Source organism: Brassica napus, chromosome A3 (assembly GCF_020379485.1).
Source record: "Brassica napus cultivar Da-Ae chromosome A3, Da-Ae, whole genome shotgun sequence".
Lineage (NCBI taxonomy): Eukaryota > Viridiplantae > Streptophyta > Magnoliopsida > Brassicales > Brassicaceae > Brassica > Brassica napus.
Genome location: NC_063436.1, coordinates 3,716,608 through 3,741,263, shown reverse-complemented (window position 1 = coordinate 3,741,263; position 24,656 = coordinate 3,716,608). Strand labels below are relative to the sequence as shown.

At 38.8% G+C, this 24,656-nt stretch overlaps 11 protein-coding genes across 15 annotated transcripts; 2 read left to right on the top strand and 9 right to left on the bottom strand.

Moving 5' to 3' along the window:
• Positions 1 to 190: 190 nt before the first annotated feature.
• Positions 191 to 1,006, bottom strand: LOC106443188. The gene is made up of 3 exons (XM_013884774.3): positions 819 to 1,006; positions 675 to 720; positions 191 to 436 (listed from the first exon to the last, which is right to left on the bottom strand). The coding sequence occupies exons 1-3, from the start codon at positions 951 to 953 to the stop codon at positions 390 to 392; spliced, it is 228 nt and encodes a 75-aa protein (XP_013740228.1). The 5' UTR covers positions 954 to 1,006; the 3' UTR covers positions 191 to 389.
• A 299-nt stretch (positions 1,007 to 1,305) lies between these two features.
• On the top strand, positions 1,306 to 4,432 carry LOC106443187 (receptor-like cytosolic serine/threonine-protein kinase RBK2). Its single transcript, XM_013884773.3, has 9 exons — positions 1,306 to 1,934; positions 2,107 to 2,198; positions 2,298 to 2,720; positions 2,802 to 3,053; positions 3,243 to 3,397; positions 3,497 to 3,576; positions 3,677 to 3,812; positions 3,960 to 4,109; positions 4,218 to 4,432. Exons 1-9 carry the CDS (start codon positions 1,867 to 1,869, stop codon positions 4,398 to 4,400), a joined length of 1,539 nt encoding a protein of 512 aa, XP_013740227.1. The 5' UTR covers positions 1,306 to 1,866; the 3' UTR covers positions 4,401 to 4,432.
• A 117-nt stretch (positions 4,433 to 4,549) lies between these two features.
• BNAA03G07400D lies at positions 4,550 to 5,342 on the bottom strand. The gene is made up of 2 exons (XM_013884772.3): positions 4,983 to 5,342; positions 4,550 to 4,912 (listed from the first exon to the last, which is right to left on the bottom strand). Exons 1-2 carry the CDS (start codon positions 5,131 to 5,133, stop codon positions 4,773 to 4,775), a joined length of 291 nt encoding a protein of 96 aa, XP_013740226.1. The 5' UTR covers positions 5,134 to 5,342; the 3' UTR covers positions 4,550 to 4,772.
• Positions 5,343 to 5,911: 569 nt separating this feature from the next.
• On the bottom strand, positions 5,912 to 7,324 carry LOC106434112 (NADH dehydrogenase [ubiquinone] 1 alpha subcomplex subunit 8-B). The gene is made up of 3 exons (XM_013874947.3): positions 7,197 to 7,324; positions 6,867 to 7,075; positions 5,912 to 6,254 (listed from the first exon to the last, which is right to left on the bottom strand). The coding sequence occupies exons 2-3, from the start codon at positions 7,052 to 7,054 to the stop codon at positions 6,122 to 6,124; spliced, it is 321 nt and encodes a 106-aa protein (XP_013730401.1). The 5' UTR covers positions 7,055 to 7,075; positions 7,197 to 7,324; the 3' UTR covers positions 5,912 to 6,121.
• Positions 7,325 to 7,759: 435 nt separating this feature from the next.
• On the top strand, positions 7,760 to 8,124 carry LOC106434093 (50S ribosomal protein L33-like). The gene has a single exon (XM_013874927.3). The coding sequence runs from the start codon at positions 7,760 to 7,762 to the stop codon at positions 7,934 to 7,936; it is 177 nt and encodes a 58-aa protein (XP_013730381.1). The 3' UTR covers positions 7,937 to 8,124.
• On the bottom strand, positions 8,092 to 10,050 carry LOC106434073 (FBD-associated F-box protein At5g18780-like). Its single transcript, XM_013874910.3, has 4 exons — positions 9,812 to 10,050; positions 8,791 to 9,705; positions 8,581 to 8,724; positions 8,092 to 8,481 (listed from the first exon to the last, which is right to left on the bottom strand). The coding sequence occupies exons 2-4, from the start codon at positions 9,670 to 9,672 to the stop codon at positions 8,191 to 8,193; spliced, it is 1,317 nt and encodes a 438-aa protein (XP_013730364.1). The 5' UTR covers positions 9,673 to 9,705; positions 9,812 to 10,050; the 3' UTR covers positions 8,092 to 8,190.
• LOC106434062 (F-box/FBD/LRR-repeat protein At5g18770-like) lies at positions 9,965 to 12,217 on the bottom strand. Of its 2 annotated transcripts, XR_007330737.1 has the most exons (5): positions 12,020 to 12,217; positions 11,021 to 11,936; positions 10,783 to 10,926; positions 10,294 to 10,715; positions 9,965 to 10,105 (listed from the first exon to the last, which is right to left on the bottom strand). XR_007330737.1 is itself a non-coding variant. In XM_013874899.3 (4 exons), exons 1-4 carry the CDS (start codon positions 12,052 to 12,054, stop codon positions 10,398 to 10,400), a joined length of 1,413 nt encoding a protein of 470 aa, XP_013730353.1. In that variant the 5' UTR covers positions 12,055 to 12,217; the 3' UTR covers positions 10,211 to 10,397. The 2 variants fall into 2 exon arrangements, 1 of the variants encoding a protein (XP_013730353.1); XM_013874899.3 differs by lacking the exon at positions 9,965 to 10,105 and having other exon boundaries at positions 10,211 to 10,715.
• A 338-nt stretch (positions 12,218 to 12,555) lies between these two features.
• On the bottom strand, positions 12,556 to 14,717 carry LOC106434043 (F-box/FBD/LRR-repeat protein At5g18770-like). The gene is made up of 4 exons (XM_013874884.3): positions 14,518 to 14,717; positions 13,485 to 14,424; positions 13,265 to 13,408; positions 12,556 to 13,187 (listed from the first exon to the last, which is right to left on the bottom strand). The coding sequence occupies exons 1-4, from the start codon at positions 14,553 to 14,555 to the stop codon at positions 12,843 to 12,845; spliced, it is 1,467 nt and encodes a 488-aa protein (XP_013730338.1). The 5' UTR covers positions 14,556 to 14,717; the 3' UTR covers positions 12,556 to 12,842.
• A 32-nt stretch (positions 14,718 to 14,749) lies between these two features.
• On the bottom strand, positions 14,750 to 17,607 carry LOC106434053 (F-box/FBD/LRR-repeat protein At5g18770-like). Of its 2 annotated transcripts, XR_007330727.1 has the most exons (6): positions 17,372 to 17,607; positions 16,335 to 17,271; positions 16,095 to 16,238; positions 15,446 to 15,999; positions 15,230 to 15,373; positions 14,750 to 15,135 (listed from the first exon to the last, which is right to left on the bottom strand). XR_007330727.1 is itself a non-coding variant. In XM_013874892.3 (4 exons), the coding sequence occupies exons 1-4, from the start codon at positions 17,398 to 17,400 to the stop codon at positions 15,658 to 15,660; spliced, it is 1,452 nt and encodes a 483-aa protein (XP_013730346.2). In that variant the 5' UTR covers positions 17,401 to 17,607; the 3' UTR covers positions 15,443 to 15,657. The 2 variants fall into 2 exon arrangements, 1 of the variants encoding a protein (XP_013730346.2); XM_013874892.3 differs by lacking the exons at positions 14,750 to 15,135; positions 15,230 to 15,373 and having other exon boundaries at positions 15,443 to 15,999.
• A 128-nt stretch (positions 17,608 to 17,735) lies between these two features.
• LOC106434015 (F-box/FBD/LRR-repeat protein At5g18770-like) lies at positions 17,736 to 20,395 on the bottom strand. Of its 2 annotated transcripts, XM_013874868.3 has the most exons (5): positions 20,211 to 20,395; positions 19,196 to 20,120; positions 18,960 to 19,103; positions 18,548 to 18,861; positions 17,736 to 17,924 (listed from the first exon to the last, which is right to left on the bottom strand). In XM_013874868.3, the coding sequence occupies exons 1-5, from the start codon at positions 20,240 to 20,242 to the stop codon at positions 17,915 to 17,917; spliced, it is 1,425 nt and encodes a 474-aa protein (XP_013730322.1). In that variant the 5' UTR covers positions 20,243 to 20,395; the 3' UTR covers positions 17,736 to 17,914. The 2 variants fall into 2 exon arrangements, with proteins under 2 accessions (XP_013730322.1, XP_013730316.1); XM_013874862.3 differs by lacking the exon at positions 17,736 to 17,924 and having other exon boundaries at positions 18,078 to 18,861.
• Positions 20,396 to 21,245: 850 nt separating this feature from the next.
• Positions 21,246 to 24,572, bottom strand: LOC106434103 (F-box/FBD/LRR-repeat protein At5g18770-like). 2 transcript variants are annotated; one of them, XM_048771307.1, is made up of 4 exons: positions 24,362 to 24,572; positions 23,315 to 24,266; positions 23,039 to 23,213; positions 21,246 to 22,950 (listed from the first exon to the last, which is right to left on the bottom strand). In XM_048771307.1, the coding sequence occupies exons 1-4, from the start codon at positions 24,451 to 24,453 to the stop codon at positions 22,622 to 22,624; spliced, it is 1,548 nt and encodes a 515-aa protein (XP_048627264.1). In that variant the 5' UTR covers positions 24,454 to 24,572; the 3' UTR covers positions 21,246 to 22,621. The 2 variants fall into 2 exon arrangements, with proteins under 2 accessions (XP_048627264.1, XP_048627263.1); XM_048771306.1 differs by having other exon boundaries at positions 21,246 to 22,972; positions 23,070 to 23,213.
• Between the last annotated feature and the right edge of the window lie 84 nt (positions 24,573 to 24,656).

Here is a 24,656-nt window from a genome sequence, read left to right as displayed (position 1 = left end):
CACAAGATTCATGCTACAATTAGCTAAATAAGTAGAATACAATTTTCACGGTTGTGTAGCTTTTGAAGAAAACCAGGTTCTTCATCATAAGAATCAGCTTTCTATTAACAAGGGTTCAAATAAGAGACATAACAGAGATATCCTCTGACTCTGATGAACCAAATTCAACTAGGAAGAAAAGAAACCAAGCTTTCTGAAATGCATTTATTATTGCTATTTGTTTAACTGTTAACTGTTTCAGCGAAATAATTATTAATCTCAGAGACAAAAACTCAGCTACTTGACAGGATCAGAGGAGCAATGGTTAATACATTGATACTGATAAAATGGTTTTTGTATAAGAACTAATCAATACTTTCCAATCAAGGTGTGGCTTTTCCTCATCCCTTTCATTTCTTGGTTCTCCTTTCATGGCATGCCTTCAAAGCTTGAACGTCTTTGCAGCAAATCAAAAACAACAAAAGGCTATCAACACTATGCTCAACTATATCTTCTCTTTCACATAAGACAATTCAATCAACCCATCAGTTTATACTCAGTTCCTCACACAGATTAACTAATAAGTAATAATAAACTCAATTTTGTTCTTTTAGATTAAAAACCTAAACCCTAGCTCTAAAACCCTAAACCTCAGATTCTAAATTGCTAACTAAAATTGAGATAGAGAGACTTACGTTTCTGGCAAGACTTCCAGTCCCTGTTGCTATCAACGAGACAATCCTGCAAGATTCGAGAAAATAAAAACGAGTCTAAGGGATATAAAGGGAAGATCGAGGAATCGAATAGATGATGATGATGATCTGCGAAAACAAAAGAACCTGTAAAGCCAAGTAGAGAGAGGAACACTCTTTGAGCTGCTTCACATTCTCATCGTCATCGTCTGCATCCATCTGATGATTCGGATGAGGCGGAGGTCGCGTCTCGGAAATGGGATTCTCCGTCGCTTTCTCCATTTCAACGGCGAAAATTTGGGTTCTTCAGTTGTGGAGAAAGAAGATTCAGATATTAACAAATCAGGGCACTGTTATTTATGTTAATGGGCTTTGTTTTAGAACCCAAGCCCATCTTTATATAAGAAGAAGGGCTTATATATTTAAAAGGTCAACAGGTAGATAAGTCAAAAGGTCAAACAGTACTACAAGATTGATGTCTGTCTCTAATGACTTCAGGTAACCTTTGTCGGGTTGTCCGGAAACGGAGTTTGCCACGTGACGTCAACCCACCAATGCGGGAGTTTGGGAGCTGGTCACACATCCACATAAACATTTTTAGGAATTTTTTTTTTTTTTTGAAAAAGGGCATTTTAAAGGAAATTTCTCATCATAATATATCACAAATTTAAAATAATATTTTATACAATATATATTTTAAATAGTTGACAATTTCACACAAAAATATTCTAAAAATAAAGTTTAAATATTTTTGGTTAGTATTAAAAAAAGTATCCACTTTAAAGAGTAACAATTATTGATTTTTAGGTGAAATACTATTTCGAGAACCTCATCAATGAAACATTCTTATATGGATTCTTTTGAAAATATTTTATTTCACTTGAAAAAATGACTTTTTGTGTGCATGGAAAAAATATAAATCTGTTACTCTAAATTTAGTATTTAGAAATGTTGATAAAAACATTGAGGATAATCTCTGGGAATTTTCTATTTCGAAGAAAAAGATAGGACTTTAGTTTCATCTAAAATTAAGGAAGGAGAAGGCCCTAAGAGAAGAGGCGGATTTTCAGTTATAACAACGGAGAAGATAAGGTGCTAACATTAAACAAAAATGATCATGTCTTTCTCTCTTCTCTTTCCTTAGTCATTTCTTCTATTTCCCTTCCTTGTCTCATCTTCTGTCTCCAATTAATCTATGGAGCGCGTTAGAGAATCTTCAGAAACTCTTGCTTCCACGACGACCTCATCTTCGTCTCCCTCCTGGTAATTTCCTTATAAAACATCTAGAGATAATGTTTAATTGTCTTCAGAGACATATGTTGTTAACGTTGCTTGCAGAACAAGATTTTCAAATGGTTGTGTACCTTGTCTCGCAAGTCATTTCATATATAATGCAACTCATTTTTTTTTCTGGTATAAACATATGATCTCGCAGCGATGTAGACGTTGATAATCGTGGAAAACAACTAAGTCCTTTCTCAACAAGAAGATCTCGAGCTGGCTTCTCTGATTCTTTCTCTTCTCATGGTAATTAGTAATTAGGTGAAAATAGGTTATACAGATTTCACTTACTTGTTTGTTCCTTGTGCTAAAAGATTTCATGAAAAATCTTTTTCTCTGCATCAGATTTACAATCATTCTGTTCAAATCAAGAAAACATAAAACTCTACCCCAACCAAACAGAATCAGACGATGACTTATCAAGGAGCATAGAATCTGGAACATCATGTCCCGTGGTGAGCACGTCAGACTCATCATCATCAGAACCTCATCATCACCATTCCCACCACCATATAGGCCTCACTAGCGGTCAATGGAGAGGTCGTTTCGTCCGTTTGCTCAAGAAAGGATCATCCGCAATGCCATTCAACACACCTCTTAAAGGAGTCCCTAAACTAACCAGACGTAAGAGCAAACGCATAAGAGACAACATGGTCCCTGTTCTACCTGCTACTTCTCTCGACACTGGTGACTTGTTCTGCTTCAAACCCTCCTGGAGAAACTACTCCCTCCAAGATATTCAAACCGCTACCAATGGCTACAGCCGTGGTCTGAACACTAATCTTGTAAAGAACAACTTGTTCATATGTGAAGTAATATAACACGAAAATTTGTGGTTATTTTTGGCAGAGAATCTGATTGGAGAAGGAGGATATGCAGAAGTATATAAGGGGCAGATGGCAGATGGGCAAATAGTGGCAATAAAGAAACTAACTAGAGGCTCTGCGGAAGAGATGACAATGGATTATCTGTCGGAATTAGGGATCATAGTTCATGTAGATCATCCAAACATTGCTAAACTTATTGGATATTGTGTTGAAGGAGGAATGCATCTTGTTCTTCAGCTATCTCCCAATGGAAGCCTCGCTTCTTTGCTCTATGGTGATAAAATCTATTTCTAACTCATGTTTTCAAAGCAATCTTTAAAAACTATATGGAACTTCTAGACAAATATTTTAAGTAAAAGCAAATTCATCTGAAAATAGGTTTCAGTGATGTATTTAGTTGGTCTTGTTTGTCATAACTTTGATGATTCAAAAACCTAATTAAGATCCTTGTAACATTCTGTAGAGGCGAAAGAGAAGTTGAGTTGGAGCATAAGATACAAAGTGGCAGTGGGAACAGCAGAAGGACTGTACTATCTCCACGAAGGTTGTCAGAGAAGGATCATTCATAAAGACATCAAAGCTTCTAACATCCTTCTCACTGAGAACTTTGAGGCTCAGGTAATTATGAAGATAAAACTAATTTATAGGCTTTTCAATGTATGATCATGAGTCAATAATGAACTTAAATTCATATTTTTTTAATTTTTTTTTTCTTAGATATCTGATTTCGGGCTGGCTAAATGGTTACCAGACCAATGGACTCACCATACCGTGTCGAAAATAGAAGGAACATTCGGGTTTGGATCCTCTCAGTCACAGATATAGATCATATACGCAGATTCACATCTCTTGTGCTTCATATTATCTCACACAATCTCGTATAAATTCATGGATCAGTTACCTTCCACCGGAGTTCTTTATGCATGGGATTGTAGACGAGAAAACAGATGTATATGCTTATGGTGTCCTGCTTCTTGAGCTCATTACTGGTAAACAAGCCCTAGACAGCGCACAACATAGTCTTGTTATGTGGGTATGTGATGTCTGACCCTCTCTTAAACCCTAGCTAGATGGACTCCTTGTCTCATACTTCCTTAACCTGGATCTTGATTAAGAAGTAGATTGTTATATCTATTTAGTTGTGAAATTACTAACATGGCCACCACTTATGTTCTTGCAGGCCAAGCCATTGATCAAAGAGAACAAGATCAAACAACTAGTTGATCCGGTTATGGGAGATGACTACGACTTAGAAGAGTTGGAACGTCTAGTCTTCATAGCATCCTTGTGCATACACCAAACCTCCATGAACCGGCCTCACATGAATCAGGCATGCATACTAAAACAATCAACTCCATCAATTAATTAGTTACCAATTTTCTTTATTAATTTGGCAACAAATATAATGAAGTGTGTATATATATATCTATATATTCAGGTTGTTGAGATTTTTAGAGGTGACAAGGGCAGTTTAGACCAGCTAAAACTACGACAAAACTCCAAACTGCAGAGGACTTACTCTGAAGAACTATTGGATAACGAAGAATACAACTCGACAAGATATTTGAACGATATTAATAGACACATGGAGACTGTTCTCGGAACATCTAAAGACTCATGAAACATCTTATATAGGTTCAGTATTGCTTCGAAAGATGTTGTACTATGGTGTATGTATATTATTATGATGATCATGCTGTTGTGTTCTTTCTATTTTTCTTCAATTTTTTTTTACAAAAACTATTATTTGTTAATGTTATCTGAACTATATTTGTTTCATTTTTATCTTCACTTACTCTGTAAACAAGTTTCAAGCAAAAGCTTATACAAACAGAAATACACAAAGCTCTCTTTTATAGTTTCATATCTACCTTATTAAGAACATCTTGTCGGAATACTAATTACGAAACGTCGACGTATAGAGCAAAGATTGCATACAACAGACACACAGTGTACTACAAATTATTTAGAAGAAACCAAAGGTGAAATTTTCTCACTGATCACCGGCGAAAAGAAGCCTCCGAGAGGTTGAGACTCTCGATTTCTTGCTACGAGCCTCTAAGAACCCCGAATCCGACTCGTCGTGATACCATCCCACCGATCTCTGCGCCTCTTGTACGATCTGAGATATACCTGTATCCAAACAGCACCGATCGTAATAAGGAAAGATATGAGAGAATCAATAGGAGAGAGAGAGTGTTACCTTCTCTGACGGATTGCTTGTTGTGGCGGATATCGTGGATGGTTGCGGAGATCTTCCAGTAGAGAGGACGGCCGACGTAGAATAGAAGCACCATCAAAGCGATCAGGATCAGTATACGGAATGAGATTCTCGTTGGTGTTGGAGACGCCATTGATGTTTGATCCTCACCCACCCACTCTTCGAGTGATCTAATAAATCGAGAGAAGATAGCAGAGAAACTCAATAAAGCTAAAAAAAATGGAAAAGGAAAGGAAAACACAGGGCCCCACAGATCAATTGTGCCACGTCATTAATATAGAACCTGAGAAGGCTGGGGTAATTAGATAATTTAGTTAGCGAAAGACTCTGAAGCTATCAGAGTAATCAAAATATACACTTCTCTTTCGTGTTAATACTTAATAACAAAGTCTGACAGACCTTTTTTTTTTTTTTCTATTTCTAACATCTTTACAACTTCCAAGGCACTCTACATCATCATGAAGAGCTCTATACTATTCTAAAAATGTACACAAAAGTATTAAATCTTGAGAAAATGAGTTCAAGTGATGGTGGCTGGTGAATTATACTTGTCCACTTGTCCGTCCTGGCCAGAATAATAAATAAAGTTATCAAACTCTACTAAGATTATTAATTGCTTAATGTGAACATTTAACAATGATGGACAAGCAACATATTCTCAAAACACTCGAACAAAATCCTCATACTATTTTACTGCACTCCACCCTTGAGCTCACCACAGGAACAACCGAACAAGCTCTTTTGATAAAGTTCCTATAGATTTGATTGTTTCTTCCCGCTTATTTCGCTGCCTGTCTTCCCTTTGTCTCAGGCACCATTCGACAAAGTCTAGATGAAACTGAATGAAAAATCTTACAAACACTAGTAGCGTCAACTGTCAAGTAAGGTAACTGATAAAGCTCACAAACACAGATTATAACCCGGGAAATCCATTATGAGCTGATTGAATAACCAAAATTGTCATTTTAGTTGTGTTTGATAACTCGCTACGAAAGCATTTGAGATGAAAGAAATGTTGATGACAACAATAAAAAGAAGAGAGAGTTAAGCTCATTCAAAAATGAACATTTTGCTTTATTAGGAGATTGCAAATTAAAACATTGACAATAACTTGTGATTTCTCATTTCAGAGGACACACTTTCTCGAAGGCTTCTTGCTCTTTCCTACACAGATCAAACTCGTTTGTGTAGTAATACATACACCCAACATAGTCATCCATCTCCTTCTGGCACTTCTGGTGTAGATCCTTCAACCTGCAACACCAAACCATCAACAAAACTGAATAATATAGCAATGTGGTGGAATCAACATCATTAATGAAACACAGTGAGTTTGATAGGTTCAAAATCTTTTTGATTGATACAATCATAGCATTGAATCATTGTACAAGAGTAAACAACAAAACTGGAGTCTTAAACCAACATTCCAAAGAAAGCAGTTGGCATTTTAACAAATTTTAGCTTAGGAAAAAAAGAAGACAATGAGAAGATGTCAACAGAAGCAATGTATGAATCTGTTTCTATCATGCCTAGTGAACACAAAAGGCTACTCTAATACTTGGTGTGTGCCAGTTTCAAGAATATCATAACAAGAAAATGCATGGCACAGATAGTTCTACTGGACTCTAAACAATACACAACACTTACTAGTTAATCTACCCTGTTCCAAACTATCTAATGACCTCATGCTCGTGGCTAAGAATATAGCTAAGCCTGTGGTTAAGACATTGAAGCAGCTATGCTCACTTCAATGAAAATCGTAAACTTTCACACTGCAGAATGAATCAATCCCTAAACCAACCATTTGATACTCATTTATCTTCATCACAACCAAATCAAAGAATTGAGCTTTTAAGAAACACGTACAAGCCAAGCACGCAGCGAGTGACGTCACGACCCTTGTCGAGACACTTCTCGGGGTTAGGATCATTCTTCTTGCACTTGAGGAAAGCAACGTTCTCCGGCATACATCTTAAACCTATATGCTTGGCCGAAGCAGTCAACACCGCGGAAGTAGGGATCGGGTTCCCGGTAGCATCCACCGCACTCGACATAGCTCGGAAAATTCGAAATCCCTAAACCCGAATCCAAAGGGAAATGGTAAAATCAATCGCAATCTTCCCCGGTTCACCGAAATAAAAATCAAATTCAAGATAGACAGTAGAATCTAAGAGCAGACAATGATCATCGTCGTACCTTTTTTTCAACGGATCGACTTGGATCTTTCTTCTCCACTGAGTTACAAACGTGAAATGAGAGAGAGAGAACAGAACCAGGTGAGAGAGTAGCTGAATGAACGATGGGCCTTATTGGGCTATTAGATCAACTTAAAATACTGCGTTTGAAAGCCCATTTATAATCAATGGGCCTTAATAAAAGCTTTTTTTTGTTTTATTATTAGTCCCTGTATTTAGCTTCTTCTCACTCCCGATCGATTCCTCTCAGCCGTCGTATCGCTGCCGTCTCGTCGCCGTCTGCCTTAGGTAAGTTTCTGCTGCTCCACCGCCATGTCTGATCTCCTGTGTATTTCACTGTCTCAGTTTTGGATTCGTGGAAGCTTTTATTTTCCTAAGTTCTGGCTCATTTCATCGATGCATTGAATGATCTAGGGTTTATGTTTGCTCCTTTCTGTGAAATTTTGGAAAAGTTCGTGATTGCATTGTTATCTTTATGGTTGTTATGTCGCATGAGTATCAAAATTGAGATTTGTTGATGTTTAGTGATGTTTCTATGGTTTAGTGTATTGAAGAGTGAGAAAAATGGGGGACAAGAGGAAGAAGACGTTCATGTTCATCCGTCTAGTGTCTGCAGCTGGAACTGGATTCTTCTATGTGAAGAGGAAGAGTAGCAAGGGCCTTCTCGAGAAGCTTGAGTTCCGCAAGTACGATCCTCGTGTCAACCGCCATGTCCTCTTCACTGAGCAGAAGATGAAGTGAATTTTTTTTTTGTCTGTGTTTCATTGCTTTTGAAAAACGTAGAGCAAATCTCTATCTGCAAGTAGTTACACTTATCAATCAAATAAGCTCTCAAGTTAAGTTGTGGTTTAGACTTTGTAAGCTTCAGTTTTGAGGATTCTTTTGACCATTTTAAAAGCAAAAAATGAAAGTGGGTCTCTTTAAACTCAGATCATAGTTTTTTTTTTCATTATTGAAACCACATCACTAACTGCTCTTTAAAGTATTATCCAAGTTCAACAGTGCAGAATGACAAACTGACACAAACCCGAGCATCTTGGAGATTCAATGAGTTGTTTCAGGAAACCCGGCTTGTGTTTTCTCAGACAAGATTGGTTCAAACGTAGAACAAGCTTCTCGAGTCTTGTCGAGTTCTCTAAGAAATATCTAACCAGCTCCAGTTCCGTTGCTTTATCCGTAATCGGGCTTTCTATCTCAACGGATTCAAGGGATGATATCAAAGAAGGTGGCAGTAAATTCAGAAGTCTACTTGTCCCCTCCGTTACCAGAAAATGATAAACCAGTTCCTGCAAAAGGCCAAAACAAGGACATAGAAACACAAAGATGAGTAGGTGGAAAATCAAGAACCTACGTGCAGAAGTAGAGATAGGGCAAAATATCATCACCAAGGTGAGGTGTTTGAGATTCGGGCATGCCTCAAGAATGACTGGCAACATCGCTGGAGAGGAGTTTGAGAACATAGTAGCACGAAGACGAGCCAAGCCATAAAATTTCGATCGTCTGTTTATTTCCAAGTGATAATAGATGAACTGCAAGATTCGCATAAGTTAACATACATTTAGTAAAATCTCTCAAAGGGAAAATAAGAGATGTACCTCAAGAGTCCTCCTTGAGATGGTCATATCTCTAACATGTGAAACAAAGCTCAGAAAATTACAAATGATGGATAACAACACGACGTCGATATCAAACTTGACAGATTCACTCATACTAACTATCTGGAAGCTTGTGTACTGGTAATTTATGAGATTCAGATACTCGAGACTCGGAGTATCCATCACAACTGTCTCCAAACTGTTTTCAACACGATCAGGATCCGCCCGTTCCAGAGTGAAGCTCTTTAGTGACTTGGACCGGACGCGTAAGACTTGCACAGAATCATATTCACTCTGGCTCATTTTTAAATCCTTGAGAACCGGAGAGGATGAGATTAGTGCCTCTGCAACCTCATCGCTTTGGAATACAACTTTTTCCAAGTGAAGAGTCTTGAGACACGGTAAAGAACATGACTGGTCGTAGTCGCTCATCATCACGAAGCTGAGTTTCAAGCTAACTAATGTGTCACACATTGAAAAGACTAGAGACATCTCAAGGTAGCAAAACCCAAAGTAGTTCTTGATTTCGAAATGCTGAATCTTACACTTGTTAACTACTCTCATCAGGCATGCCTCCTCCACTGAAGGACCTTCATCATCATCATTGCGGTCAGTGTTTAGCTTGAATCCACGCAAGTAGGACTCACCACGGAAATTGAGAAACTTATCGATGAAACTCACGCAGGTGTTCTCCTCTGAGAAGTCAGATTGGTCCAGATCTAATCTAGGCACCCATAGCCAGATATCTCTCCATCTAGAAGACAGAACACTTGTCCTAACAGATTCCTTGGTAGGAAGAAAGGTGAGTATATGACATAGCAACGATTCAGGCAACATGCTTATCCTGTCTTCACCACTTGTTCCACTTCTTCCTCCTTGCATAGCTTTTTCTTTGACTTTTAGACAGAAAAAGACCTGAAAAAATTCAAATGATCATATGCTCAATTCTTTTAAACTAAAAAGCTTTGCAGTTACATAGAGATCAGCAGAGTAAAGTAGAAGTATTGAGAAAGTAACTCACCGGAGATTGAAGATGAAACCCTCGTGGTCTATTCCTGAACTTTCCTTGTTATCTTCGACCTTTCTTGTTTTTCTAGTCAAAGTTGGATGCATGATGCTTGCAGCTTTAACTAATCATTGACCAAGTATAGTATTTAAATTTCTTAGTCATTACCCAATATCCATAATAAGTTATGGGTCCAGTCAACGTCCACATTATCATTTGCCAACTATTTTTCAACCGTCTTGTTGACGGCAAACTCAACAAGTGGAGGAGTCAAGCTATTAAGTGACGTAAAACGGACGCATAGATTCTCTGTCATTAATCAAACCAGAGCATGATATTAGCGTTAAAAGTAATAGCACTGATATCATGTTCTAAGTGCAGAGTTTTGGAAGTAATAACATATCAAAGAGCCTATAATCAAACCAGTGCATGATATAAGAGATACTCAAAATCATTTCAACCAAACCAAATAGAGTCTTAAGCCATACCAGTAGTACCTCACACAAATGGTTAAAGCTGTGTCTTAAGCCATACTTTTACACACTTATTTTATATTAAGATCCAGCTTCAGAACCTATTGGAATTTACATAGACAACCCCATCAGGCTATAGATGATTCTGAGATTGGAACCACTGGAATAACTTCGAACTGACACAAACTAGAGAGTCTAGGAGATTCAATGAGTTGGTCCAAGACACCAGGCCTGTGTTTCTCTCCAGTAGAAGACTGATACAAACGTAGTACGAGCTTCTTGAGTGTTGTCGAGTTCCTCATAAAGTATCTAGCCAAATCCAGTTCAGTAGCTATCTCCGTGACCGGACTTTTCATTTCAACAGATTCAAGAGACGATACCAAACAAGGAGGCAGCACAGTGGAGAGTCTAGCTATCACTACTTCTGGATAATGAATTAACAATTCCTGCAAAAAACACAAATCGACACAATAAAAACCTCAGAACTTGCAAAGTTTAGAAGCAAATAGTTACCAGTGTCAAGTGTTTCAGATTGGGGCAGCTCTCAAGAACGATTGGCAATAGTTCACTGGATGCGTTTAAGCAGATAGTGACACGCAAACGAGTCAAGCCATGAAATTTGGGGAGAAAGTTCGTTTGAGGGGAATTATATATAAACTGCAAGCAAAGAGAAGGGCACAAACAAATGAGAGAAAAAAAACAATGATGATGAGAAAGTTTAAAAGCTTATCATCAGTTTAATTAAATATACCTGCAGAGTTTTCCATGATATGGTCATATATTTAACACCTGAAAAGTTGTTGAGAAGATTGTAGATGATCTTCTGTTCCGACAAGTAATCAGTCATCAGCTCAAACTGAACACCGATATCAACCTTTAAAGACTCAGCCACACTGGCTATCTCAAAGCTTCTGAAATGGTAGTAATCCATGAGACTCAGATACTCAAGTTTCGGGGCATCAATCATTACCGAATGTCCACGAGCATAAGAAGGTTCCACTCGTTTTAAAGTGAAGCTCTTCAGTGACAGTGCGAGGCATATTTTCAAGACTTCAAGAACCGGAGAGCAGGAGATCAACTCCTCTGCAGCAGCGTCGCAAGGCATAACAACGTCTTCCAAGAACATGATCTTGAGACAGGGCAAGGAAAGAGACTCGAACTCATTCAGCCTAACGAAATGGAGCTTTAAACATACCAATGCCTCGCACACAGAAAGTGTTAACTGTGTCCGGAAGTCATAAAAGGCCCCACGCCCGAACTTATTCTCGACTTGGAAACGTTCAAGCCTCCGCATATCCAACACTCTACCGAGACACGAGTCGTACCGAGAAACAGCAAAACCAAAGACACCTTGGTCAATGGTCAACTTGAACTCACGCAAGTAGGGCTTGCCTTGGAAAGCAAGAAACTTGTCGATGAAATACGTACAGTCTCGGTTGTCTCTGAAATCAGCTCTGTCTAGTTCTAATCTAGGAACCAATTTCCAGATATGTCTCCATCTAGAGGACAAAACACTTGTCCGAACAGCTTGCTCAGTTGTAAGAAAGTTGAGTATGTGACATAACAACGGTTCAGGTAACGAGCTTATCATATCTTCCATTCTGATAACAACTCCTTCTTCTTCTTCTCGAACTGAACTAGAATAGACACCTAACCTGATCAGATACCTTACAAAAAAAAATCGAAACTTTTAACATTTGCATACAGATACAACAAAATTGAGCGAGTAAGGAAGGAGAGAAGAGCTTACCGCTTTAGGGACTTATCAAAGAGCTCCTCCTCCATTGAAGCTACCGAGTAATAGTCTTCCCTGAAATTCTGTTTTTCTTTGCCTCGGAAAAAAATAAGTAAATTATTATTAATGAGTGAATAACCGGGTATCCGAATTCAGACCGGGTCAGCTTGTATGGGCTCTATGCTCAATTGGGCCTGGCCACAATCTAGTTACTTGTTTTTCTTTACCTTACCAGCTACGTTTTTGTGTAACTTTCAGTTCGAAGATTCCCCTTGGCCTCGAGAGTATTTCCAACAATCAATCTCATTTTCACAGGAAAACGCTCTTCAAATAATTAGATAAAAGTATATGTTATTTCAACGGTTATTCTCCGACTCCAAATGATGAATCCCTATCCGTTCAGATCAATGACACTAAGAGAGCTCCTCGTAGAAGCATCCGTATCCAGTAACACAACTGTGGCTACAGTTTGAACTGTCTTGTTGACGCGTCAAGCTCTTAAGTGACGTAGACCAGACGCATAGATTCTCTGTCATTATCAAGTGGCCTTATAATCAAACCAGAGCATGATATTAGCTTTGGAAATAATAACATATTCTAAGTGGATAATCTTGAGACAGAGTTTAATAATAGAGACTCAAAATCATTCAACCAAACCAAATGAAGTCTTAGTACCTCACACAGAAAGGAGAAAAATAAAAAGGAAAGGAAAGCCATGGAATCAACCTATAAAGGCTGAGGAGCCAACTAGTTTCATCTCAAACATTGTATACTTTCAAGCTTGGATCCGGCTGTTGCAAACTTTGTTGACTTTTGCATGTTTTTAACCATTCCAGCTTTAGAACCTATGGGACTTTTCATAAACATACCCCTCCGGCCATGGATTCGGAGTTGGAACCACTGGAAGAACTTCGAATTGAGACAAACCATATCGCCTTGAAAATTTTGCGAGCTCTTTCAAGACACCAGGCTTGTGTTTCACTCCAGTAGAAGACTCATCCAAACGTAGCACGAGCTTCTTGAGTGTTGTCGAGTTCTTCATAAAGTATCTAGCCAAATACAATTCAGTAGCTATCTCCGTGACCGGGCTTTCCATTTCAACAGATTCAAGAGACGATACCAAACAACGAGGCAGCACAGTGGAGGGTCTAGTACTCACTGCAAATCGATAAATAACCAATTCCTGCAAACAAAAATCTGACAGAATTCAAATCCAGGACTAATCTCAGAACTTGAGAAGTTTAAAAGCCAAATGGTTACCAATGTCAAGTGTTTCAGATTGGGGCAGCTCTCAAGAACGGTAGGCAAGAGTTCAGGGGATGCGATTAAGCACATAGTTGCACGCAAACGAGTCAAGCCGTGAAATTTGGGGAGTGGGTTCGGCCGATGGAAACCATTTATAAACTGTAACCAAAGAGAAGACCACAAACAAAGTGAGAGAAAACAAAAATAATAATAAGAGTGTCATCAGATTACATACCTGCAGAGTTTTCCATGACATAGTCATATCTTCAACACCTGAAAAGTTGCTGAGAAGATTGTCGACGATCTTCTTTTTTGACAAGTAATCAGTCGTCAGCTCAAACTCGACATCAATATCAACCTTGAAAGACTCAGCCACACTGGTTATCTCAAACCTTTTGAAATGGTAATAATCCATGAGACTCAGATACTCAAGTTTCGGGGCATCAATCAATACTGAAGAATGTCCAGGAGCATAATAAGCAGGCTTCACTCGTTTTAGAGTGAAGCTCTTTAGTGACGGTGAGCAGACACGTAAAGCTACTACAACATCATCTCCACTGAGGCTTATCTTCAAGACTTCAAGAACCGGAGAGGAGGAGATCAACGCCTCTGCTGCCGCGTCGCAAGGCATAATGACGTCTTCCAAGTACATGATCTTGAGACAGGGCAAGGAAAGAGACAGGAACTCATTCAGACTAACGAAATGGAGCTTTAAGCAGACCAATGCCTCACACGCGGAGAGTGTTAACCGTGTCCGGTAGTCATCAAAGCCACCAAGTGCAAACTTATTGTCGACTTGGAAACGTTCAAGCTTCCGCATATCCACTCTACGAAGACGCGGCTCGTAAAGAGAAGCCTCACCATCAAAGACATCGTGGTCGATGGTTAACTTAAATTCACGCAAGTAGGACTCGCCTTGTAAAGACAGAAACTTGTCGATGAAATCAACACAGACCATGTCGTTTGTGAAATCAGAGCTGTCCAGTTCTAACCTAGGAATCCATCTCCAGAGATGTCTCCATCTAGAGGACAGAACACTTGTCCGAACCGCTTGTTCAGTGGTGAGAAAGCCGAGTATGTGACATAACAACGGTTCAGGCAATAAGCTTATCACATCTCCCCCTCTCATAACAACTTGTTCTCCTTCTCGAACTGAAGAAGACGAGACACCCAACCTGATGAGATTATTACAAAAATCGAAACTTCAACATTGCATACAAAGGTTGAGTGATGACAGAACTGACCGCAACAAGGAGAGAAGAGCTTACCGCTTTCGCTTTTGGGACTTATGAAAGAGCTTCTCCATTACTGAAGCTACTTCTCTCCTGTTTATCTTTGATTTGATCCCAGTAATCCTTTCCCTGAAATTTTAGGTTTTGTGATCATTGCCGTCGTCTTCCTTTTGCTCTTAGATGGTCGTCCGCTTTAGGTTGGTTCCTTTCAGTGAGTGTAAATATTACTCGGTTTCTTTTGGATATCTATTGCTATTTAATTTTAAACTTGACAATAAAATTTTAAATTAATTAAAATGTTACAAAAAGCTTGAAACTTTACAGTATAATCCAAAGTTAAACAGTACATAACGAACGCATCAACATCTTAATGTCAAAGAATGACAAACTGACACAAACCAGAGCATCTTGGAGATTCAACGAGTTGTTTCAACAGACCAGGCATGTGTTTTTTTTTTCCGAGTTCAAACGTAGAACAAGCTTCTTGAGTGCTGTTGAGTTCTCTAAAAAGTATCTAACCAGCTCCAGTTCCGTTGCTTTATCCCTGATGGGGCTTTCGATATCAACGGATTCAAGGGACGATATCAAAGGAGGAGGAACCAGATTCAGAAGTCTACTTGTTCCCTCCGTCACCAGAAAATCATGAACCAGTTCCTGCATAGAAACAAAGATGAGTGGGTGGAAACTGGAAAGTCAAGAATCAGTGTGTACAAACTTGCAAAAGTAGTAGCAAGGCAAGAATCATCACCAAGGTGAGGTGTTTGAGATTCGGGCATTCCTCAAGAATGACTGGCATCATCTCTGGAGAAGAGTTTAAGAAGATTGTAGCACGAAGACGAGCCAAGCCATGAAATTTGGATCGTCTGTTTATTTCCAGGTTATAATAGATGAACTGCCAGATAGTTTATAACATTTTAGTAAAAACTCTTTTAAGTGAGAGATCAATCAGTGTGCACAGTACTACCTCAATAGTCCTCCTTGAGATGGTCATATCTCTAGCATGTGAAACAAAGGTTAGAAAATTACAAGTGATGGATAACACCACGTCGATATCAAACTTGACAGTTTCACTCAAGCTAACTATCTGGAAGCTTGTGTAGTGGTAATTTATGAGATTCAGATACTCAAGTCCCGGAGTATCCATCACAACTCTATCCAATGGATTTAACTGCAGCTTTAAAACCTATTGGATTTTACATAAAGATACCTAGGCCATGGACTCGGAGTTGGAACCACTGGAAGAACTTCGAACTGAGACAATTTATACCGCCTTGAATATTTCTTGAGTTGTTCCAGGACACCAGGTTTGTGTTTCTCTCCAGTAGAAGACTGATTCAAACGTAGAACGAGCTTCTTGAGTGTTGTCGAGTTCCTCATAAAGTATCTAGCCAAAACCAGTTCAATAGCTATCTCCGTGACCGGGCTTTCCATTTCAACAGATTCAAGAGACGACACCAAACAACGAGACAGCACAGTGGAGCGTTCAGACAGCCTTCTGACGGGATCAAGAAACAGTTCCTGCAAACACAAATCGACAGAATCCAAATCAAGGACTGACCAGATAAATACTTTACTGATCTCAGAACTTGAAAAGTTTTAGCCAAAATTGTTACCAATTTCAAGTGTTTCAGATTGGGGCAGCTCTCAAGAACGATTGGCAATAGTTTAGGGGATGCGTTTAAACACATAGTGGCACGCAAACGAGTCAAGCCATGAAATTTGGGGACTGGATTCGTCTGATGGAAACTATATATAAACTGTAAGCAAAGAGAAGAGCACAAAACAAAGTGAGAAGTAAAAAAAAAAAACAATGGTAATGGGAAAGTTTAGAGCGTCTCATAGAGTTTATATACCTCCAGAGTTTTCCAAGATATGGTCATTTCTGTAACACCTGAAAAATTCTTGAGAAGATTGTAGACGATCTTCATTTCCATCAAGTAATCACTCATTAGCTCAAACTCGACATCGATATCAACCTTTAAAGACTCAGCCACACTGGTTATCTCAAAGCTGCTGAAAAGGTAGTAATCCGTGAGACTCAGATACCCGAGCTTCGGGGCATCAATCACAACAGAATGTCCACGAGAATAACGAGGCTCCACTCGTTTCAAAGTGAAGCTCTTTAACGACGGTGAGCAGACACGTAAAGCTACCACAGAATCATATTTACAAAGGCATATTTTCAAAACTTGTAGAACAGGAGAGCAGGAGATCAACTCCTCTGCAGCCGCATCGTTAGGAAGACCAACGTCTTCGAGGAACATGATCTTGAGACAGGGCAAGGAAAGAGACTTAAAACCATCCAACCAAAGGGAATGGAGCTTTAAGGAGACCAATGCCTCACACGCATAAAGAGTAAACCGGATGTAAACAATGCCACCACGTTCAAACTCATTCTCGACTTGGAAACGTTCAAGCTTCCGCATATCGACCACTCGACCGAGACACGGCCCGTAAAGAGAAAGAGTACTGTTGGAGACATCATGGTCAATGCTTAACTTGAACTCACGCAAGTAGGACTTGCCTTGGAAAGCAAGAAACTCGTCGATGAAATCAACACAGACCTTGTCATTAGTGAAATCAAAGCTGTCTAGTTCTAACCTAGGAACCCACTTCCAGAGGTATCTCCATCTAGAGGACAAAACACTTGTCCAAACAGCTTGCTCAGTGGTGAGAAAGCTAAGTATGTGACATAACAACGGGTCAGGTAATGAGCTTATCCTATCTTCCTCTCCGCTGAGAACAGCTCGTTCTTCTCCTTCTCGAGCAGAACTAGACGAGACACCTGACCTGATATTATACGATTATTACCAAAATTCGAAACGTCAACAATGCATAGTAACGATAGGATTGAGCGAGAGAGTAAGGAAGGAGGAGAAAAGGAGATTACCGCTTTTGGTACTTATAAAGGAGCTTCATTGAATCTCTCTCTCCTGATATCTTTGATTTGATCCGAGTAATAATCGTCTTCCCTGAAATTTTAGAGTTCGTGAACGTCACCGTCGTCGTCGTCTTCTTCTTTTTCTTTTTATTAGAAGCTCTTCTGTTTTTCTTTCTTTCCCTCTTTGGAAAAATAAAATGAATAAGCGTACTAATCGGGTATCCGGATTAAGACCGGGTCAGCTTGTATGACTGCTAAAATGGGCCTGGGTCAGTGAAGAGTATAGCAAGGGACTTCTTGAGAAGCTTGAGTTCCCGCAAGTACGATCCTCGTGTCCTCTTCACTGAGCAGAAGATGAAGTGATCTTTTGATATTTACTAGGTGTTTCCTGGCCACACTTATAGTCTAGACTAGCCACATAGTAAGTTTAAAACCTTTGACGAGGACAAACCTCATACCACATATTGTTCTTCTCGAGCAAAAAAACCTATGTGAAAATTTCGGTGGCCAGTACAAGTCGAACCCAAAGCTGTACTTGCAGCTGCAAGCCATTCACCACCGTCTGCAAGCCATTCACCACCGTCCACCAGACACGTTCTGATTAGAGTGATTTTTTTTGTGTGTATTCAAAGAATCCTTAAACAAATCTATGCGCCAGTAGTATTGTTACTATTCAATCAAATAAGTTTTTAAGCAACATTGAGGTTTAGACTTGTAGAACGAAAACAGATCACTAAAATCGTGAGTTTTTGTTAAAATTATAAAAACAAACTTTTCGGCCACCGCCAAAATCATGTTTTCCATCACAAAATTATAAATTACATTTCTGCTAAAATTATAAAATTGAAATTTTCTTCCAAAACCAAAAAAATCTAGAACTTACATTTTATATTGAAACCGAAAAAGTCTTCTCCACTAATATCATAAAACCAATTTTTTCTATTAAAAACTGAAAATTGAGTTTTTCACCAAAACTATAAAATCAAATTTTACTATTGAAAGAAAAAATATTTTTTTCTAGCAAAATCTTGAGACAAAGTTTAATAAAGAGACTCAAAAGCATTCAACCAAACTAAATGGAGACTTAAGCCATAAAGGGAAGCCATGGGACTCAAGCTAAAGGGTGAGCCAACTAGTTTCTGTTAACGCCAGCTTTAGAAACTATCGGATTTTACATAAACATACCCCGGAGGCAATGGATTCGGAGTTAGAACCACTGGAAGAACTTCGAACTGAGACGAACCAAAGCGCCTTGAATATTTCTTGAGTTGTTCCAAGACACCAGGCTTGTGTTGTTCTCCACTCGACTGATCCAAACGTAGCACGAGCTTCTTGAGTGTAGTGGAGTTCTTCATAAAGTATCTAGCCAAATCCAGTTCAGTAGCCACCTCGGTGACCGGGCTTTCCATTTCAACAGATTCAAGAGACGACACCAAACAACGAGGCAGCAGAGTGGAGAATTCAGACAGCCATCTGATTGGATAATCAAAAAACAATTCCTGCAAATACAAATCGACACAATTCAAATGAAGGACTGACCAGATAAATACCTTACTGATCTCAGAACTTTATAAAGTTTAAAAGCCAAAATTGTTACCAATGTCAAGTGTTTCAGATTGGGGCAGCTCTCAAGAACGACTGGCAATAGTTCAGGGGATGCGTTTAAGCGCATAGTGGCACACAGACGAGTCAAGCCATGAAATTTGGGGAGTGGGTTTGTCTCATGGGAACTATATATAAACTGTAAGCAAAGAGAAGAGCACAAAACAAAGTCAGAGAAAACAAAAAAAACAATGATAATGGGAAAGTAGCTTGTCATCAGTTTATATATACCTGCAGAGTTTTCCATGACATGGTCATATCTTTAACACCTGAAAAGTTGTCGAGAAGATTGTAGACGATCTTCTTTTCAGCCAAGTAATCAGTCAGCAGCTCAAACTCAACATCCACATCAACCTTGAAAGACTCAGCCTTACTGATTATCTCAAAGCTTCTGAAATGGTAGTAATCCACGAGACTCAGATACTCGAGTTTCGGGGCATCAATCAAAACAGAATGTCCATGAGGATAAATAGGTTCCACTCGTTTTAGAGTGAAGCTCTTAAGCGACGGTGAGCAGACACGTAAAGCCACCACAAAATCATCTCTACTGAGGCATATCTTCAAGACTTCTAGCACCGGAGAGGAGGAGATCAGAGCCTCAGCAGCCGCGTCGCTAGGCAGAACAACGTCCTCCAAGAACATGATCTTGAGACAGGGCAAGGAAAGAGACTCGAACTCGTTCAGACTAACGAAATGTAGCTTCAAGCAGACCAATGCTTCGCACGCAGAAAGGGTTAGGCGTGTCCGGAAGTCATCAAAGGCACCACGTCCAAACCGATTCTGGACTTGGAAACGTTCGAGCTTCCGCATATCCACTCTGCCGAGACACGGCTCGTAAAGTGAAACCTCACTGTCACGATCAAATTCATCGTGGTCAATGGTTAACTTGAACTCACGCAAGTAGGACTTGCCTTGGAAAGCAAGAAACTTGTGGATGAAATCAACACAGACCTTGTCATTAGTGAAATCAAAGCTGTCTAGTTCTAACCGAGGAACCCATTTCCAGAGATGTCTCCATCCAGAAGACAAAACACTTGTCCAAACCGCATGTTCAGTGGTGAGAAAGCTGAGTATGTGAACTAACAACGGTTCAGGTAATGAGCTTATCAAGTCTTTTCCTCCCTCTCGAACTGAAGAACTAGAATAGGCACCCAACCTGATAGTAAGATTATTACAAAAAAAAATCGAAACTTTAAACTTCCTTACAACAAGATTGAGCGAGTAAGGAAAGAGGGGGGGATTTTACCGCCGTTGGGACTTATAGAAGAGCTTCTCCATTGACGCTAGCTCTCTCTTGATTTGATTCGAGTAGTAATCGTCTTCCCTGAAATTTTAGGGTTCCTAAACGTTGCCGTCAGTCTTTTTGTTCTTTCAGAAGAAGCTCATTGGTTTCTTCTGTCTATTTTTCTTTCCCTCGGCAAAAAAGATATTTGCATAATGACTCTGTAACCGGGTATCCGGATTCACACCGGGTCAGCTTATATGGCTATGACCAAAAAACCTTTGGTTCGATTAATTTAGATAATTCGAAAATTGTTAGATAATTTAGATAAACTATCCAATAATTAAGATGATCCAGATAAAAAATTAAAATTATTTTAAATATCCAGATTTGTTCGGTGAATTTTGGGCAATTCATATAGTTTTCAATTATATTTTTTCAAATACTTTTAATAGAATTTTAAACTATATATATGGTTATGTTAAATAGAATTAATATTTTTATATATTCAAAATCCATTTAATTTTCGGTTATAATGAATACAGAAATATATGAATCATTGGATATATGAGAGTTTGGATCCAGTTTATGGTATTTCAATTCAGATTTTTGATTGCGGTTTTTTTTACTAGGCCTAATTAAAACTTTATCATTATCAACCATTACACTAATTACTCAGGGTGTATACAAAAGTTGAAGACTTTATAAATATAATCCAAGTTCAAGATCTTGATGTCAATCAATGACAAACTGACACACATGTTTAAAGCACTTCCAATGGGAGGTTTTAGCTATTAGAATGCGTATGTATTATATTTATGTATATAGTTATGAGATCCACTAAATGGTGTAGAACCTTGTCCAAAAAACAAAAAAAAAAATAGAATTTTTGAGTAAAGTTCTACACTATTTAGTGAACCCTATAACTATATATATACACATATATACATTTTTAGAACTTCCATGAGTCAAGATGGGTCAGATCAGGACTGGGCACGGAGCAAGTACTCGAAATTTTTCCTATACTTGTAACTCGACTTGTCCCGTTCGAATATTAAAAAAATTGACTTGTACTTGTACCTGCTAATACCAAGTACTTGATTTAGCAAGTACCCGTTCATATATAAGATACTTGCAAGTAACTTGATGTATTTGTACTTGTTTATCTAAAGTATTTTTTTTTTGTATTTGAACATTAAAATATAAATTCCATTTCAATGATTTTAAATTAGATGATTGTCTTTATTTATAGCAAAAAAAATTGCTTGATTTTTATGTAAGATAATATAGCGTAAAATTTGATAAAAGAAAAGAGAAAATTATTTGATTCCACATGTTTGATATATTATATAAGTATTAAACTAGCTGAAATAACAATGTAAATGTTATAAAATATTTTGAAAGTCAAGTAACGAGACAAAACGAGTCAAGTAGCTCAAATAAATTTAAGACTTGTTACTTGGTTTGGACTTGCAAGTAATCAAATTTCCTAACTTGTTACTTGCCTTGCTTAGAGGCAAATACGAGACGGATAACGAGTTTAAGGCGGGTCACGGGTATTTGTGCCCAGCCCTAGGTCAGATTGACATGTGTGTCAGTTTGTCATTGATTGACATCAAGATATATATCTTGAAGGGGACTTTATAAATATGTAGTGTACGTTTAGTGTTGTAAGGTTGATTTGAGAATCTAGATCCGCTTATCTCACCCGAATTTACCTACCACAAGATCACCCATGCGTGGTTAATTTTTTTTTTTTTGTGTAAGTTCCAGTTTGACGATTTCCCTTGGGCCTTAAAAACCAAATCTAAAAGGCCTTGCAGTTACATATATCAAGAAGGGATGATCCTGAAAGGCATAGATAAGAGAAAGTAACTCACCGGAGATGGAATATTCCGGCGGAGAAGAAACCCTCGTCGTCTTATACGTTTAATCCAATCTTCTGTTTCTTAACCATCGTTGTTATATTCTTGACCTTTCTTGTGTTCATAGTCAAAGATGGATGCATTTATGTAGCTTTATCTAATCATTGACTAATGATATCACTTCTTAATCGTTACCCATACCGTTATCAGTGCAGTCAACGTCCACAATAAAATACCAACCATTACCAAAGCACTTACTACTTTTCAAACTGTCTTGTTGACGGCAAACTCAACAAGTGATACACATAACTACATAAGTAGAACAGACACATAAACTCTTACGTCATTATCAAGTAACCTTATAACTAAACCAGAGCATAATATACTAGCGTTGGAGATAATAACATATTCTAAGTGCATAATCTTGAGACAAAGTTTAATTACAGAGACTCAAAATCATTCAACCAAGCCAAATAAAAGAGACACAGAAGGGAGAAAAAAAGGAAAGGGAATTCATGGGAATCAAACTAAAGAAGGTTGAGCCAACTAGTTTCATCTTCAACATCAGCTTTAGAACCTACTGGATTTTACATAAACATACCCCTCAGGCAATGGATTCAGAGTTGGAACCACTGGAAGAACTTCGAATTGAGACAAACCATAGCGCCTTGAATCTTCGACGAGTTGTTCCAAGACACAAGGCTTGTGTTTCTCTCCAATAGAAGACTGATGCAAACGTATCACTAGCTTCTTGAGTGTTGTAGAGTTACACATAAAGCATCTAGCCAAATCCAGTTCGTTAGCTTCCTCCGTGACCGGACTTTGTATTTCAACAGATTCAAGAGACGATAACAAACAAGGATGCAGCATCACAGTGGAGAGTCCAGTTATCGATGCCACTGGATGATCAATAAACAATTCCTGCAAATACAAAAAATCTGACAGAAGTCAAATCCAGTGGGACTGACCATATAAAAAAAAACTTACTAACTGAAAAGTTTAAAGCCAAAATTGTTACCAATGTCAAGTGTTTCAGATTGGGGCAGCTCTCAAGAAGCATTGGCAATAGTTCAGGGGATGCGTTTAAGCACACAGTGGCGCGCAGACGAGTCAAGTCATGAAATTTGGGGAGTGTTCTCATCCGATGGATTTCATATATAAACTGAAAGCAAAGAGAAGAGCACACACAAAGTGAGAGGAGATAAAAAAAAAACAATGATAATGAGAAAGTTTTAAAAGCTTATCGTCGGTTTAATTATATACCTGCAGAGTTCTCCATGACATGGTGATATCTTTAACACCTGAAAAATTGTTGATAAAAGTGTAGAAGATAATCAATTCCAACATGAAATTATTCTTCTCCGCAAACTCGACATCAATATCAACCTTGAAAGACTCAGCCGCATTGATTATCTCGAAGCTTCTGAAATGGTAGTAATCCATGAGAGACAGATACTCAAGTTTTGGCGCATCAATCAATACTGAATAATTTCCACGTGGACACAAAACTTCCGCTCCTTTTAGAGTGAAGCTCTTAAGCGACGCTGAGCAGACGCGTAAAGCTACCACAACATCATCTCTACTGCGGCTTATCTTCAGAACTTCTAGAACCGGAGAGGAGGAGATCAGAGCCTCTGCAGCCGCGTCGCAAGGCATAACAACGTCTTCCAGGAACATGATCTTGAGACAAGGCAAGGAAAGAGACTTCAAATCATCGTTCAGCCTAACGTAATGGAGCTTTAAGCAGACCAACGCCTCACACACGGAGAGTGTTAAGGGTGTCGGGAAGTCATCATCAAAGCTAACAGGTCCAAACGTACTCTCGACTTGGAAACGTTCGAGCTTCCTCCGCATATCCACTTTGCTGAGACAAAGCTCGTAAAGAGAAGAATCTCCACCAAAGATGTCGTGGTCAATGGTCAACTTGAACTCACGCAAGTAGTTCTTGCCTTGGAAAGCAAGAAACTTGTCGATGAAATACCCACAGGCTTGGTTGTCTGTGAAATCAGAGCTGTCTAGTTCTAACCTAGGAACCCATCTCCATACATGTCTCCATCTAGAGGACAAAACACTTGTCTGAACCGCTTGCTCGGTGGTAAGAAAGCTGAGTATGTCACACAACAACGGTTCAGGTAATGAGCTTATCATGTCTTCTCCTCTGATAACAACTCGTTCTTCTTCTTCTTCTCGAACTGAACTAGACGAGACACCTAACCTGATAAGATTTATTACAAAAATGCGAAACTTTTAACATTTGCATATACTATAACACAAGAAAATTGAGCGAGCAAGGAAGGAGAGGAGCTTTACCGCTTTTGGGACTTGTTAAAGAGCTTCTCCATTGAAGCTACTTCTTTCCTGTTTATCTTTGATTTTGATCCAAGTAATCGTCTTCCCCTCATATTTTAGGGTTTCTCTGTTTTCCTTTGCTCGGAAAAATAAATAAATTTTATGAGTGGAAGCGAATAACCGGGTATCCGGATCCAGACCGGGTCAGCTTGTATGGCTCTATGCTCAATTGGGCCTGGCCACAATCTAGTTACCTGTTTCTCTTTACCTTGCCAGCTACGTTAGGGTTTAGACTTTTGTGTAGGTTCCAGTTCGA